General features: G+C 41.4%; 1 protein-coding gene across 1 annotated transcript; it reads left to right on the top strand.

Annotated features, from left to right (window-relative positions):
- Positions 1-720: 720 nt before the first annotated feature.
- On the top strand, positions 721-4,223 carry LOC112551176. Its single transcript, XM_025210669.1, has one exon. The coding sequence runs from the start codon at positions 1,128-1,130 to the stop codon at positions 1,959-1,961; it is 834 nt and encodes a 277-aa protein (XP_025066454.1). The 5' UTR covers positions 721-1,127; the 3' UTR covers positions 1,962-4,223.
- Positions 4,224-13,583: the final 9,360 nt, after the last annotated feature.

Here is a 13,583-nt window from a genome sequence, read left to right as displayed (position 1 = left end):
GGGCGGGGGCAGCCTTGCGGCGTGTCTGCAGCCCGGCTTTGTACGGGGCGGTTGGGATAGGGCTGAGCCGCCGCAGGCAGGGGCTGGACGGGCTGACCTCGCCAGGGCCCAGCCCTGCTTCTCTGCCGACGAGGCAAGCGCCCTTTACGGAAGGAACCCGGTACTTTCCTTCATTCTCGAAGTTTAAAATGGGCTTAAAGGTTTAAGGCTCTGACAGCCAGCCCCAGACTTGGCCTCCGGGGTTGGCCTTGCCTGCAGGCTCTGGTCCCTCAGACAGTTCCCAGACCCCCTCCCTCTTCCAGCCTGTAGCTCTACCCGCAGGTGGGCTTCAAAACCCTGCAACTTAAGGGTTGTTGTGATTTAGTACTAAACGGCACTGTTGTCCTATTGGTCAGTTGGCTTTTGTTCTGGGACCTAAGCTTGCATGAGCTAGTGGGTTGTATATAACACACTCCCTATCTGGAGAATGGGTTGGCCTGGAGTTTCCTGGGGTTAGTCGCTGGGTGCGGTCAGTTTTAGCCTTTGTGCTGCTTAAGCTGTTTTTCTGGTGTCCACCTGGGACTTACCCTACATGCCACCCTGCATGCGTGGAAATGACAACGACAAGATGTAGTCTTGAAAGGAATGTTTGGCTGCATGTAACTGGATCCAGTGATTTAAGAATTTATTTTTTTGCAAGCAGTTCCTGTGCCGGAGGGGACTGACTTTTTTTTTTTTTTTTTAAGCAGTGGCGGTCAACATTTTTAGACTCAAGGCACCCCAACATAACTTGCATATTGAGCAGCACCGCATCTCAGAAATGCACGTATTGCAGTGCTTGCCTTTTTCAGGGGGGCTGAGCAGCGAGAGTGGGGAAACAGTTGTGCAGGGAGAGCTTGAGCCCGCCTTTATCTACTTATTTCCTCACACTTCCTGTGGTGTCCTGATTTAGAATTACTGCTTTAGGCATATGGCATTTTGGACAGACTAACAAGTTGATTCATAAGTTTTACTCTTGCTAAACATTAACCTGCTATCTATTTATTTTTGCTACAGGAAGTGTTATTGGAGATGGGGCTGAGAAGAATCCATTAGGCCCTTGGCCTCTGAAGACCTTGGACTTGTTGGAGCATTCGGTAGATGTAAGAATGTGGCAAGCCTACCATACAGGCCTGGTAAAGTTTCTTGCCTTCAGAGAAAACATGGGAATGCCTCCAGAATGGCCAATTCCACCGTATCAAAGTAGAGGATTTGTGGTGGCTATGGAGTCCCTAGGCTTACCTTCACCAAAAATACTGATGTACTTGGCAGCACTCTCCTATCTCTCCAAATTGACAGGTCATACTGATCCTCTTGAAGACTTTGTAAACAGGCATATGGTGGTAGCATTGTGTCAGAGGGATGATGCTCCAAGGGGTGGTGCTGCTCCTGTAACCATTGAGGTCTTGCGATCGATCCTGGGATCTGTGGAGTCTGTTTGCAGCTCACAGTACGAGTGTTTACTTTTTCGTGCTGTATTTACTGTGGCATTCTTTGGAGCACTTCGGGTGCAGGAAATGGTGGCAGAGCATCAGAACTGGGCACAGCCAGAGCTTCTATTCCTGAGTGATCTCCAGCTGACGGGAGAGAGAGCAAACCTTCAATTACATACATCCTTCCTGGGTCAAGAAAGATTTTTGATTTCTCTTGGACTATGTGGAGAGACCTGGGTATGCCCTGTTGAAGCACTCTGGAACTATGTGGCAGCTAGGCCACGCGGGGAAGGACCTCTCTTTGTTCATTCTGAAGGTATACCTCTGACAAAGAGACGGTTCTTGGCTGTCTTCCGTTCTTCTTTAAGGCTACTCGGCCTTCGTTCAGAGTGCTATGGTGCCCATTCCTTCTGGTTGGGAACTACGGTAACACTAATAAGAAGTGGATACTCTGAGGAAGATGTTATGCGGCTAGCAAGATGGCCTTGTAAGATCCTTGGAAGGACATAACGTAACAAGTTATGTGGTGACCTCACTAGGTTTATCCCAGCCTTAATTTCCTACTGGTGGTCTACTTGTATTACAAATAGTATTCCCTCTAACTTCACAAGAATGTGAAGGAGTGGGGAGGGCAGCTGTCAAAACATTAAAAATAATGGGGATAATCTCTTGCAGCTGCATTCTCCTCTCTTTCCCCTCCCCTCATCTTTAAGGACTTTGATAGTGGCCCTTGAATTGACTAGCTCCATCCACTTTTAAATGCTGCTAATGCCACAAGCACTGCACTGCGAGTGCTGTAAACTTTACTCATTAAGTAATATAGAGCTGCTTGCGCTGGAGTTCCAGCAGCCCTGAAACAGACTAGTTTCTTCTCGCTTGTAAAGCTTCTAGTAGTTGCTTTCAGTGCTGCTGTTTAGAAGCATTGAAAATGAGGAGCTAGTCAGTCTCATGGCTGTTAATATTGCAGCCCTGACAGTGCTGTGGACCTTTTATTAAACTCCTTATTAAGTTTGGATAGATGTCCAAAGTACAAAGTGCATGTGCTTTATTACCTACAATGCAAGGTTAAATGCTAGCTGTATTTCTGCTTATCCAGTGTGTGTTAATAAACTTATTAACGAAACTAATTTGTCTACCAAACTTTAATAATTAAAAAAGCATCCAACTCAACAAAGGCCAGCATATAGGGACAGAGGTCAACAGTGCTTCCATAACTCAAGTCAGTGTCTTCTGAGGAGAGTTTTACGTTTTGTTCTTTTCTTCCTTTCAGGCTCAGATAGGCTATGAAGTGTAAGGAAGCTATGTCAAGCTCTTGTTTCTTCACCTCTATGTAATCTGTTTAAGGATTCCTTCCTTCCTTGTCCCCTTTAGTTTCCTGAAATTCTGCAGAATAAAAGGGGCACTATTGTGCTTTTAGTTTTTTAATTTGTTCTTAACAGATAGAACTTCCATTCTCCTTACCCTTTCTGGTCTGGAGGGAGAAGTCCTTTTTCCAAGGACTTATGCCAGGTTTCTAAGTAAGCATTTCTTCTCATCTGTAGAATGCTGATGTGGTAAGATGGCTTTAACTGAAAAGCTTCCCAAACTTTTTGAACCCAGTCAATGATTTTTCTCTCTCCCTCTCCCCCTACCTCCCTTGTAATTGTAAATCTTTTAGCCACTGAATACAAGGGATTAGTTATCTATTACTTTGTTGCAGAATTCTCAGGAGCATGTTCAATAAGAACATTATGGGGTTATCTGGAAAAAAAATGATTTTAAAAATTGGATTTTTAAAATTTATTTAAAATAATATAAATTGTTTTCCTTAAATATAAACTGGCTTAAAATTTTAAATTTGAATTTAATGCAGCATAGGCCAGGGTATACATTTAGTGTAATGTATTTTAAAATTTCATTTAACCCTTGAAGTCAAGCTTTAAAAATATAGCACTATTTCAGGTATTTGGGGCTTGAGTCCCCCCCACACAGGGGAAGCAGGGTCTGCCTTAAAGGATGCAAAGGATCCGCAAAGTCATCGCAGGTACGGGAACCTTGCCTCTGACTCCAGCAGACACCAACATGTGTACTTCTTGATGTTGAAGTTTGAAAAGAACTTCAAGAAATACCCAACAGACAGTAAAATGGATGGATCAGACACTTACTCTCTCATTTTTTTCCCAATATTCTTACACAAAGTACCACAGTAGATGCCTAACTGCTGAAAAGGAAAATGCTGCTATGGCATGGACATCTACTAATCACACATCATTCATGCCAACCATAATAAATGTCAGGACTAAAGGTGAACCACTGAAGCAGCACATGATTGCTCGGGATGTTTTAAAGAAAGTGACACCACTGTGGAAGTCACTAGCGAAGCACCTGAAACCAAAGTTTTTTGAAGTGCTAAACCAACTTTTACCAGCAGTAGCCTCTCTTGCAGGTGCTGAAAGAATATTTCTTTCATTTGGTCCCCCCCATTTAAAAAAAAAAAACCCCAAAAACCCCCTCTTTTTTTTTTTTTAAAGAGAATTAGGCAAATAGGAACCAGCACCTAGGGAAAGCTGCATTCACTAACCACCGTTCACACTTGTAATACAGTATGTGAGCAAAAAGTTAATCATGTATTGAATTAGATGTATATATTTTGCCATTTTACAGTGTACTAAATTGTAGGATTTCTAGCAGTCTAAATGTTGTTTTTTTTAATTTTAATAATGTGTAGTTTATCTAGTTTGTGTACTTAAAATGTGCACCAAATCTGTAAAAACTATTTAGTTTGTAAATAAAGGTCTTAATTATATCAACAAATGAAAATATATGTTTGTTTTTTAAAATACACAAATACAGTGGGAGAGTTAATAAAAAAAATAAGTTATTTAAATTGTCTTTTGGCTTGCTGATTTAAATTGGTTCACCCTGTAATTTCCCTTGCTATCGTTTCAAGCTTTTTGAGTGTGGGACATGCCCACAAAATATTGTTGTATTCTTCCCAGCTGACCACACTTTCTCCAGCAATTTCTTATTCCTGTACAATAGATGCATTTTAACTTTTAAGTGGGTTGAGATGCCATTTAAAGAAATCCCAAAAAACTACTTTAAAATTCTGTTTAAGGTCATGCAGATGTTTTGTTTAGGATTTTTTTTTTGGATCTAAAGATTAAGTTTTATAATACATCCAATGTGGCTTTTCATCCACTTACTAAATCATTTGGAGCTCTGTGCTTTATTTTTAGTGTCACTATCTTTTTCTAATTGAATTTGTCAATGGCCTGTTGCTTTTTTTCTTTTTATAATATAACTCTTGTATATCTAAATGCTTTTTTTTTTTTTGTCCTTTCACTTTGTAACAAATTTAACATTTCAGTTTTTTGTGTGTTGTCACAGAAAATATATATCAAAAGAATTAATTGAATTAAACTTTATTTTAAAATAAAGTCTTTTTACCTCACTAGTCAGATCTGGCATTCTAATCTTGCTAAATTGACTCCACTTCTTAGGCTGCCGCTGGTTACTGCTTTGAAAGCATCCATAAAATATTCTTTTTAATTTGACATGCATTATTTTCTGTGAAATATAGCCTGGTTTCCTTTCTAACAACAGTTTAAACTTTCCTGGCTGTTCAGAATGGGGAATGCAATTGCCAAGCTTGGGTACATTCTACTAATACCTAATAACTGTATTGGACCATGGTCTGACCTGACAATTCTACTTTGTTTTGCTGATACAGAATTATTAAGCAATGATTTGAACATCAAGGTTATATCAGTTTGTGATATTGGAAAAAAAGATACCTTTCTTTTGGGTTTAAGCATCTCCAGGATTCACAAAGTACATATCTGCTGATCTTAGCTTTGTGCCTGGTGGTTTGCTTGCGTGTGTGTTTTTTTTTTTTTTTTTTTTTTTTTTTTTTTTTTTTTTTTTTTTCTGTCCTTTATTTCCGCAAGACTAGTCATCTCCTGCATCCAGAACGCAGTTACGGTCTCCTCCCAACACAGGGACTTCTCTGATGAAGAGGGCTCTTCAGCTTTTGAGAAGCCATGGGTAGCCGGAGAAAGCAGAAGCAGGAAGAGAACAACATCTTGTCCTGATTAGATATGCAGATATACTTCCTGAAGTCAACTCTCTATCACAGGCAGTATATACATCTGCCTTAATAATCCATAGTTTTTCTCATGTAGCTGAAGAGATGCATGTTTTGCTATGATAATTTCAACTCCCTTTTTAAATTTGGATTACTTGGAGATGCATATACATATGGGAAGGGTGGTGGAACCACTTCCCTAATGTGTAACTATTTCTTTTGAAGGTGGATATCTTGGATGAAGCAAAAGATGTGGTGCTTCATCTTGGGTTGTAGTATTTTCTGTCTCTTAACAATAAGACCCTTAACGTTTATAGCAGGGGTGGGCAATGCATGGCCCACAGGGGCATTTTGTCCAGCCCGGGGCAAGTGCAGAGGGCAGCCAAGGTAGGGGTGCCTGACAGGCCTAGATGCCCACCAAGACAGTGGGGGCAACCAGTAGCTTCTGAACCAAAGCCCTAGCACCAAAGCAGCTCGTCCCATGTTCTGGGCATCTTGGAACAGGAGTCTGGTAGCACCTGGCTGTATTCAGGGAGCTGCTGCTCCTGATCACCCCTTCTACCTGGCAGCTCCAGCATGACCCTAGTATGCAGCTGTTGTCCAGTGTGTCCTGTACAGCTCTGCTCAGCTTAGTTTCTGTTTATAGCTTTTTGCCTGATTAGTTATACTAGGGATACTGTTTTTCTCTCTTTAAAAATCCAAAATTAATTACAACCCTCAAAACCTGCATTTTTCTGCTATTGAAATGAAGCATGTGTGTGATAGTATCAGCTGAACACTATTTTATTAATATATTTGCAATTTTAAAGTAATGTGGAAGTCTACCAGTGCCTCAGTTGTTATAATAAAATAAATCCTAAATACCTATATATTTTGGGGTTTTTTATCATAGAAGAGCAGAGCTTCCCTTGCCCCTTTCCTCTCCAGGATGTGGGTCCAGCTGCTGTGTACTTAAAATGTGCACCAAATCTGTAAAAACTATTTAGTTTGTAAATAAAGGTCTTAATTATATCAACAAATGAAAATATATGTTTGTTTTTTAAAATACACAAATACAGTGGGAGAGTTAATAAAAAAAATAAGTTATTTAAATTGTCTTTTGGCTTGCTGATTTAAATTGGTTCACCCTGTAATTTCCCTTGCTATCGTTTCAAGCTTTTTGAGTGTGGGACATGCCCACAAAATATTGTTGTATTCTTCCCAGCTGACCACACTTTCTCCAGCAATTTCTTATTCCTGTACAATAGATGCATTTTAACTTTTAAGTGGGTTGAGATGCCATTTAAAGAAATCCCAAAAAACTACTTTAAAATTCTGTTTAAGGTCATGCAGATGTTTTGTTTAGGATTTTTTTTTTGGATCTAAAGATTAAGTTTTATAATACATCCAATGTGGCTTTTCATCCACTTACTAAATCATTTGGAGCTCTGTGCTTTATTTTTAGTGTCACTATCTTTTTCTAATTGAATTTGTCAATGGCCTGTTGCTTTTTTTCTTTTTATAATATAACTCTTGTATATCTAAATGCTTTTTTTTTTTTTGTCCTTTCACTTTGTAACAAATTTAACATTTCAGTTTTTTGTGTGTTGTCACAGAAAATATATATCAAAAGAATTAATTGAATTAAACTTTATTTTAAAATAAAGTCTTTTTACCTCACTAGTCAGATCTGGCATTCTAATCTTGCTAAATTGACTCCACTTCTTAGGCTGCCGCTGGTTACTGCTTTGAAAGCATCCATAAAATATTCTTTTTAATTTGACATGCATTATTTTCTGTGAAATATAGCCTGGTTTCCTTTCTAACAACAGTTTAAACTTTCCTGGCTGTTCAGAATGGGGAATGCAATTGCCAAGCTTGGGTACATTCTACTAATACCTAATAACTGTATTGGACCATGGTCTGACCTGACAATTCTACTTTGTTTTGCTGATACAGAATTATTAAGCAATGATTTGAACATCAAGGTTATATCAGTTTGTGATATTGGAAAAAAAGATACCTTTCTTTTGGGTTTAAGCATCTCCAGGATTCACAAAGTACATATCTGCTGATCTTAGCTTTGTGCCTGGTGGTTTGCTTGCGTGTGTGTTTTTTTTTTTTTTTTTTTTTTTTTTTTTTTTTTTTTTTTTTTTTTTTTTTTTTTTTTTTTTTTTTTTTTTTTTTTTTTTTTTTTTTTTTTTTTTTTTTTTTTTTTTTTTTTTTTTTTTTTTTTTTTTTTTTTTTTTTTTTTTTTTTTTTTTTTTTTTTTTTTTTTTTTTTTTTTTTTTTTTTTTTTTTTTTTTTTTTTTTTTTTCTGTCCTTTATTTCCGCAAGACTAGTCATCTCCTGCATCCAGAACGCAGTTACGGTCTCCTCCCAACACAGGGACTTCTCTGATGAAGAGGGCTCTTCAGCTTTTGAGAAGCCATGGGTAGCCGGAGAAAGCAGAAGCAGGAAGAGAACAACATCTTGTCCTGATTAGATATGCAGATATACTTCCTGAAGTCAACTCTCTATCACAGGCAGTATATACATCTGCCTTAATAATCCATAGTTTTTCTCATGTAGCTGAAGAGATGCATGTTTTGCTATGATAATTTCAACTCCCTTTTTAAATTTGGATTACTTGGAGATGCATATACATATGGGAAGGGTGGTGGAACCACTTCCCTAATGTGTAACTATTTCTTTTGAAGGTGGATATCTTGGATGAAGCAAAAGATGTGGTGCTTCATCTTGGGTTGTAGTATTTTCTGTCTCTTAACAATAAGACCCTTAACGTTTATAGCAGGGGTGGGCAATGCATGGCCCACAGGGGCATTTTGTCCAGCCCGGGGCAAGTGCAGAGGGCAGCCAAGGTAGGGGTGCCTGACAGGCCTAGATGCCCACCAAGACAGTAGGGGCAACCAGTAGCTTCTGAACCAAAGCCCTAGCACCAAAGCAGCTCGTCCCATGTTCTGGGCATCTTGGAACAGGAGTCTGGTAGCACCTGGCTGTATTCAGGGAGCTGCTGCTCCTGATCACCCCTTCTACCTGGCAGCTCCAGCATGACCCTAGTATGCAGCTGTTGTCCAGTGTGTCCTGTACAGCTCTGCTCAGCTTAGTTTCTGTTTATAGCTTTTTGCCTGATTAGTTATACTAGGGATACTGTTTTTCTCTCTTTAAAAATCCAAAATTAATTACAACCCTCAAAACCTGCATTTTTCTGCTATTGAAATGAAGCATGTGTGTGATAGTATCAGCTGAACACTATTTTATTAATATATTTGCAATTTTAAAGTAATGTGGAAGTCTACCAGTGCCTCAGTTGTTATAATAAAATAAATCCTAAATACCTATATATTTTGGGGTTTTTTATCATAGAAGAGCAGAGCTTCCCTTGCCCCTTTCCTCTCCAGGATGTGGGTCCAGCTGCAGCTGTTGTCTTCTGCCCCCTCCCCAACCCCAGCCACTTGGTGGCGAGGAGCAGCCCTGATAGGCTGATGCACCTCTCTCTCAGGCCGCAGCCTCCCCAGCCCTGCTGGTGCTTCTCACTCCTGACCTGCTTGCCTCCCACCCCAGGCCCCAGCCTCCCCCAGTGTGTGGAGCAGGGATGGGGGATACTTAATCATAAGCAATGCCATAGGTGATGCATTGGAGGGCCATGGTGGGGTGGGGACATGTGCCTGTTCCAGGTCTGCCAACCCACAGTGACCATGGTACTGACACTTGGATGGACTGGCACAGGCAGGAATCGCTACTGTGGTGCAGGAAGATGGAGCAAGGGTGGCAAGGCATGTTGCTGCTGCAGGGACCCCAGCACCAGCTGTGCCCCCAGCAATGTGAGGAGTAATGGACTAATGGTGGTGCACACGCTGCCCTTACCTCCTCCTGCTGCCAGGTGCTTTTGCACTGGCTGCAGGTTTACCCTGCTGCCATAGCTTGGCTGCCGCTACTCTTCTCAGGTCACCTGCACTGCACCCCACCCCACCTGCTCTGGAGTATTGCTGCAGCCTGGTGTGTGAGCAGCTGGTGGCAGGAGGAGGTGAGGGCAGCATAGCGCCTCCCCTTCCCCCATGGTTCATTACTACTTGCACTGCTGGCAGTGTGGTTGGCGCGGATGTCCTGGCAGCAGCAACAAGTCTCACCAACTGCCCAGCCAGGATGCAGCCCCGTGGCCACTGGGTGCAGAAATCTGGGGTCATGTGCCCTCCCTATGCATTACTTATTCCCCTCTGGCCTATTCCCCCCTGCCCCTGCCAGCACCCCCAATGCCCTCATAGAACTGCAGGAGCCGCCCTCCAGGTTGCTGCCTGGCTACCATGTGCACATGCATGTGGCTCCCCCTGCCAGTCTGCAAGGGGAAACCTTTTTTTTTCTTTAAAGGAGAATATTTGCTTTTTTCTGCAGCAAATGGAAAACTGGGATCCTTTGTTATTATTACTTTCTCTATTTATATTTACATTGTTTAAGAAAAAAGGGCGGGGGGGGGGAGGCAAAACTTTGTTGTGCCTTTCTTGTCTTTCCCCTGCCCTAAATCCCCTCCCCAACACTTGAACTAGGTGTCCAAAGCTTCTTCATAATTGTGTAAAGTAATGCATTATTAGAAATATGTCTCTAGATATGTCTGTGTTGAAGAAGAATACAGTTGAAAAGGGAGCACAGATGTGTATACCTTCTAGAGATAGTTAAGTATATACTTTTTAAAGAAGTTTGAAGTGCTTTTAAGAACTGAGTAAAATTTCTTTCTTCAGCCCATTCACATGAGGGAGAAAAGAGGATCTTTTTTTTTTCTTCAGTGTTTTCTACATTTTCTATGAGTGCTTCCCGTTTTTCCTTCTGTGCTGCCCCTCCCCACCCACATCAGATTAACTTTGTTTTGAAGGTCCATAATTGATTGAAGGTTTTTAGCTACACTTTTCTCCATGTCTGTTACTCTGCTCCCAACTTCTTTCTTTTCTAATCTTATCAAATTTCTGTGAAGGATTTGAGACCTGAATTCTGGTATAATTTGCCAAAGCAGTCTGGAAACAAGAACTGTTCTAGCCTTCTGTTTTTCTGCCTTGAGCGACCGCATTTCCAGCTTCAACAGCTATGTTTGAAGTTGAGCTGGCCTTAGGGTAAATGATGTCCTGGGTAAACTTGTATTTTGGTGTCCCCCTGCCTTCCCCCCTCAAGTCAGTGGTGCTGCTGCAGGCAGAGGCAGGTGGGCACGGGTGCAGGGCACAGACTGGCAGGGAGGCAGGGTGGCATGGTGCATCAGGCAGGTGGTGGGGGGTAGAGCAGGCATCACTGCTGCTGTGTGGGAGTAAGGTGAGCAGACTGGAGCAGGTGCCACCCCACCCGCACGTGCCTGGCCTGACTTCCTCTGAGCAGTGACTGGGGGTAGGGAGCAGGCTGGGCTGGGCACCATTTTTCCTCCCTGAGGTGGGATGGGGGGGAGAACACTGCTGTGAGCACAGGCTGCTTGTGTGTGCGTGCATGTGTGCGCGCATGTGTTTGGTGCCCCCCGACCACAGTGCCCAGGGTGGTCACACATTTCTCCCAATCCTAAAGCCAGCTCTGCCCCAGCAACATTACGTGACTCCATGTTACCTAGTTTCATTTCCTGCAGTGGAGGATGTCTATAGTCTATTGCCCCACCACCCTGCCATTTTAGTAAAAAGTTATTTACCCCCTCCTTTTTTTTTGCCCCCATAATTTATCTGTGGTCTTAAGCTTGGAGTACTTTGTCTTGGTTTTAAGCTATAGATATTATTGGGTGCTCATGTCCTTTTGCAGTGTAAGCTTGCAAGGGTTGACTACTTAGAGATCTATATCAATAAAACTGCTCTAATTTATTACCCGAATTAAGACTATGAGTTTAAACCAACATTAGGTATTCTCTCTCCTTTCATTAAGTGCCTTTTGAGGTGATACACTAAAAGGAGCTGGAAATGACAGGGCAATGCAGCCTTCCTAAGGCAAACACTCATGTAAGGGAAAGGATTTGTGTTATATCTGTAGCCATTCTCAATGAAGATTCAGGGCTGTGGGGTGGAAGCCTAGGTTGGCTAAAGCTAAGTGGCTGTGGAAGAACCTCCATGTGTGCTGATACAAATTCAGTTTCTATTCAGAACTGTTGATGCTGCCCTTTAAGAGAGGGTTGGGAATTAATTTTTGTCCCAGTTCTTCAGCATCAAATGAGGACCCTTCTTGCAGCCTTGGAAAGACTGTGGTTCCTTCATTACAGTTATACGCAACATCTCTCAATGATACCATCTCTCCAGATAATTTCATCTGAAGAGTACTCCAATAACTAAGTCAAAATAAGTATCTTGGGTATAAAAACTGGTGCATTGATGATCTTAGATGTGTGTTGCTACAGACATGTTACATCTGCCACAGCTGTACCTACAGGAGGGTATTTTTGACTTTCATTTCTGCCATAAACATTACAGCAGCATAAGCTGCACTAACTAGGTGGGTTTGCTGGTATACCAGTTTGGACAAATGCCTTCTAACCTAGGCCACTAATCTAGTTTTAACTAGGTCTGACTACACTTCCCAAATGAGAATTTCAGGGTACTTTTCAGTTGAGTAGAAGAAACAAATAGTATCTTAATGTTAAACTGTACCATGTAACTTGTAAATGGGCTCTTCTTTATGCCAGCATTGTTTGACAGATGGAGCTCATCTAGGGCTGGTTTTGCTTGGAGGAGAAAAGTCCACTCTTAGCAGAACATGATGCAAGTTGTGGAAGCTTGTAGGGAAGGGCTCTGAATGTTTTGCCTGCCCAGACTCAAATGTTTTCCCCAGACATTGACGAATACTCTGCCAATATTTGCCAAGTTGTGTAAAAGTATGGATTGCTATTTTAAGTACTTCATAGCTTGATGCTGCTAAAAATTGGTTTGAGTTAGACCAGTATTAAAATAAGATTAAACTTTGTCAAAAGTGTTAGAATGTTAAAGGGCTCAAAATGCTCAACTCATGCTTACAGTTTCTGTACATTTGGTGAAATGCATACTGCTTTTGCATTGACCTGACTCTCACCTTTAGTTTAGTTCCTGTCTTGTCTGCCACATGTGCCCCCCCGTTCTTCATTTTTTCATTCTGATTTTTTTCATATACAAACTCCCTTACTCCATACCTTCTTTTCCCAGCTGTCAAAGCTACATAGCTGTTTAGTTATCAAATCTCATGTGAATAATCCCACTAATTTATTTTATCTAACTTCATTTTTGACCTCTCCTGAAACTAATTCTTCTATTTGTTATTAGATCACTCTTGATTACACTTTTTAACTTACACTATTTCAAAATTCTCAGATCCGCTATCTTAACTTCTGCTTTGGCTTTGGTGCCAATGTTCAATTTTTGGAAGTCAGTCCTCCAAAAATAAGAGAAACCTGGGAAGGAGAAGACTCTACTTTCAAACTAATAGTCCAGATATTGCCAGCTGCTGCTGAACTGTGTTCATGTGTAGTAAAACTAGAGCATGGTAATATTTGTAGATCTTTGCCTCATAGCTCATTCACAGCTGCATCAGAGCAGTCTTGTGGCAGGTTCTGGTGGTCATGTTTGTTGTGTTGAAACAGCACGAAAGCACTTGTGTAGCCTGCTCCTGGATAAAGGTGAGGCAAGTCATTCAAAGATGGGTATAGCCAAGTGACTGACCAGAAGGGCTTCCTCAGGACTATCTTGAGTTCACAGACTACTCATTCTGGATCTAAGTATTCTGGGCTGGTGACAGAGGATCGTGCTACAGGTGTGGATCAAATAGTTGTGATGGGCTGCTTATGGAAATAGCAGCCTAACTAACACAAAACCTTTCTATAGTTTTGGTTGTAGGCTTCTGCAAGGAGATCTGGTAGTGGGTACCCCAATTGTTACTAGCAGTTTAGTGTGGGCAGATGGACTGTATGTGCTCTCATGCATGAGGTGTACACACAAAAAAGGTATTGTCCCGGCATAAGATTTGCAAACCCTTGGGCTGTTGTTGATAGCTCAGCATTGCAGGGAGTTTCCCAGCTGCACTGAAGCATGAGAAAATAACTTTTTTCCATTCTTTCTTGGGCACCCCCACCCCTCCCAGCATGTCTGCATTGCACTGCCACACATTCT

This window comes from Alligator sinensis, unplaced genomic scaffold, assembly GCF_000455745.1.
Source record: "Alligator sinensis unplaced genomic scaffold, ASM45574v1 scaffold246_1, whole genome shotgun sequence".
Lineage (NCBI taxonomy): Eukaryota > Metazoa > Chordata > Crocodylia > Alligatoridae > Alligator > Alligator sinensis.
Note: the sequence above shows the minus strand (reverse complement) of the source record. Positions and strands in the feature narration are given on the sequence as shown.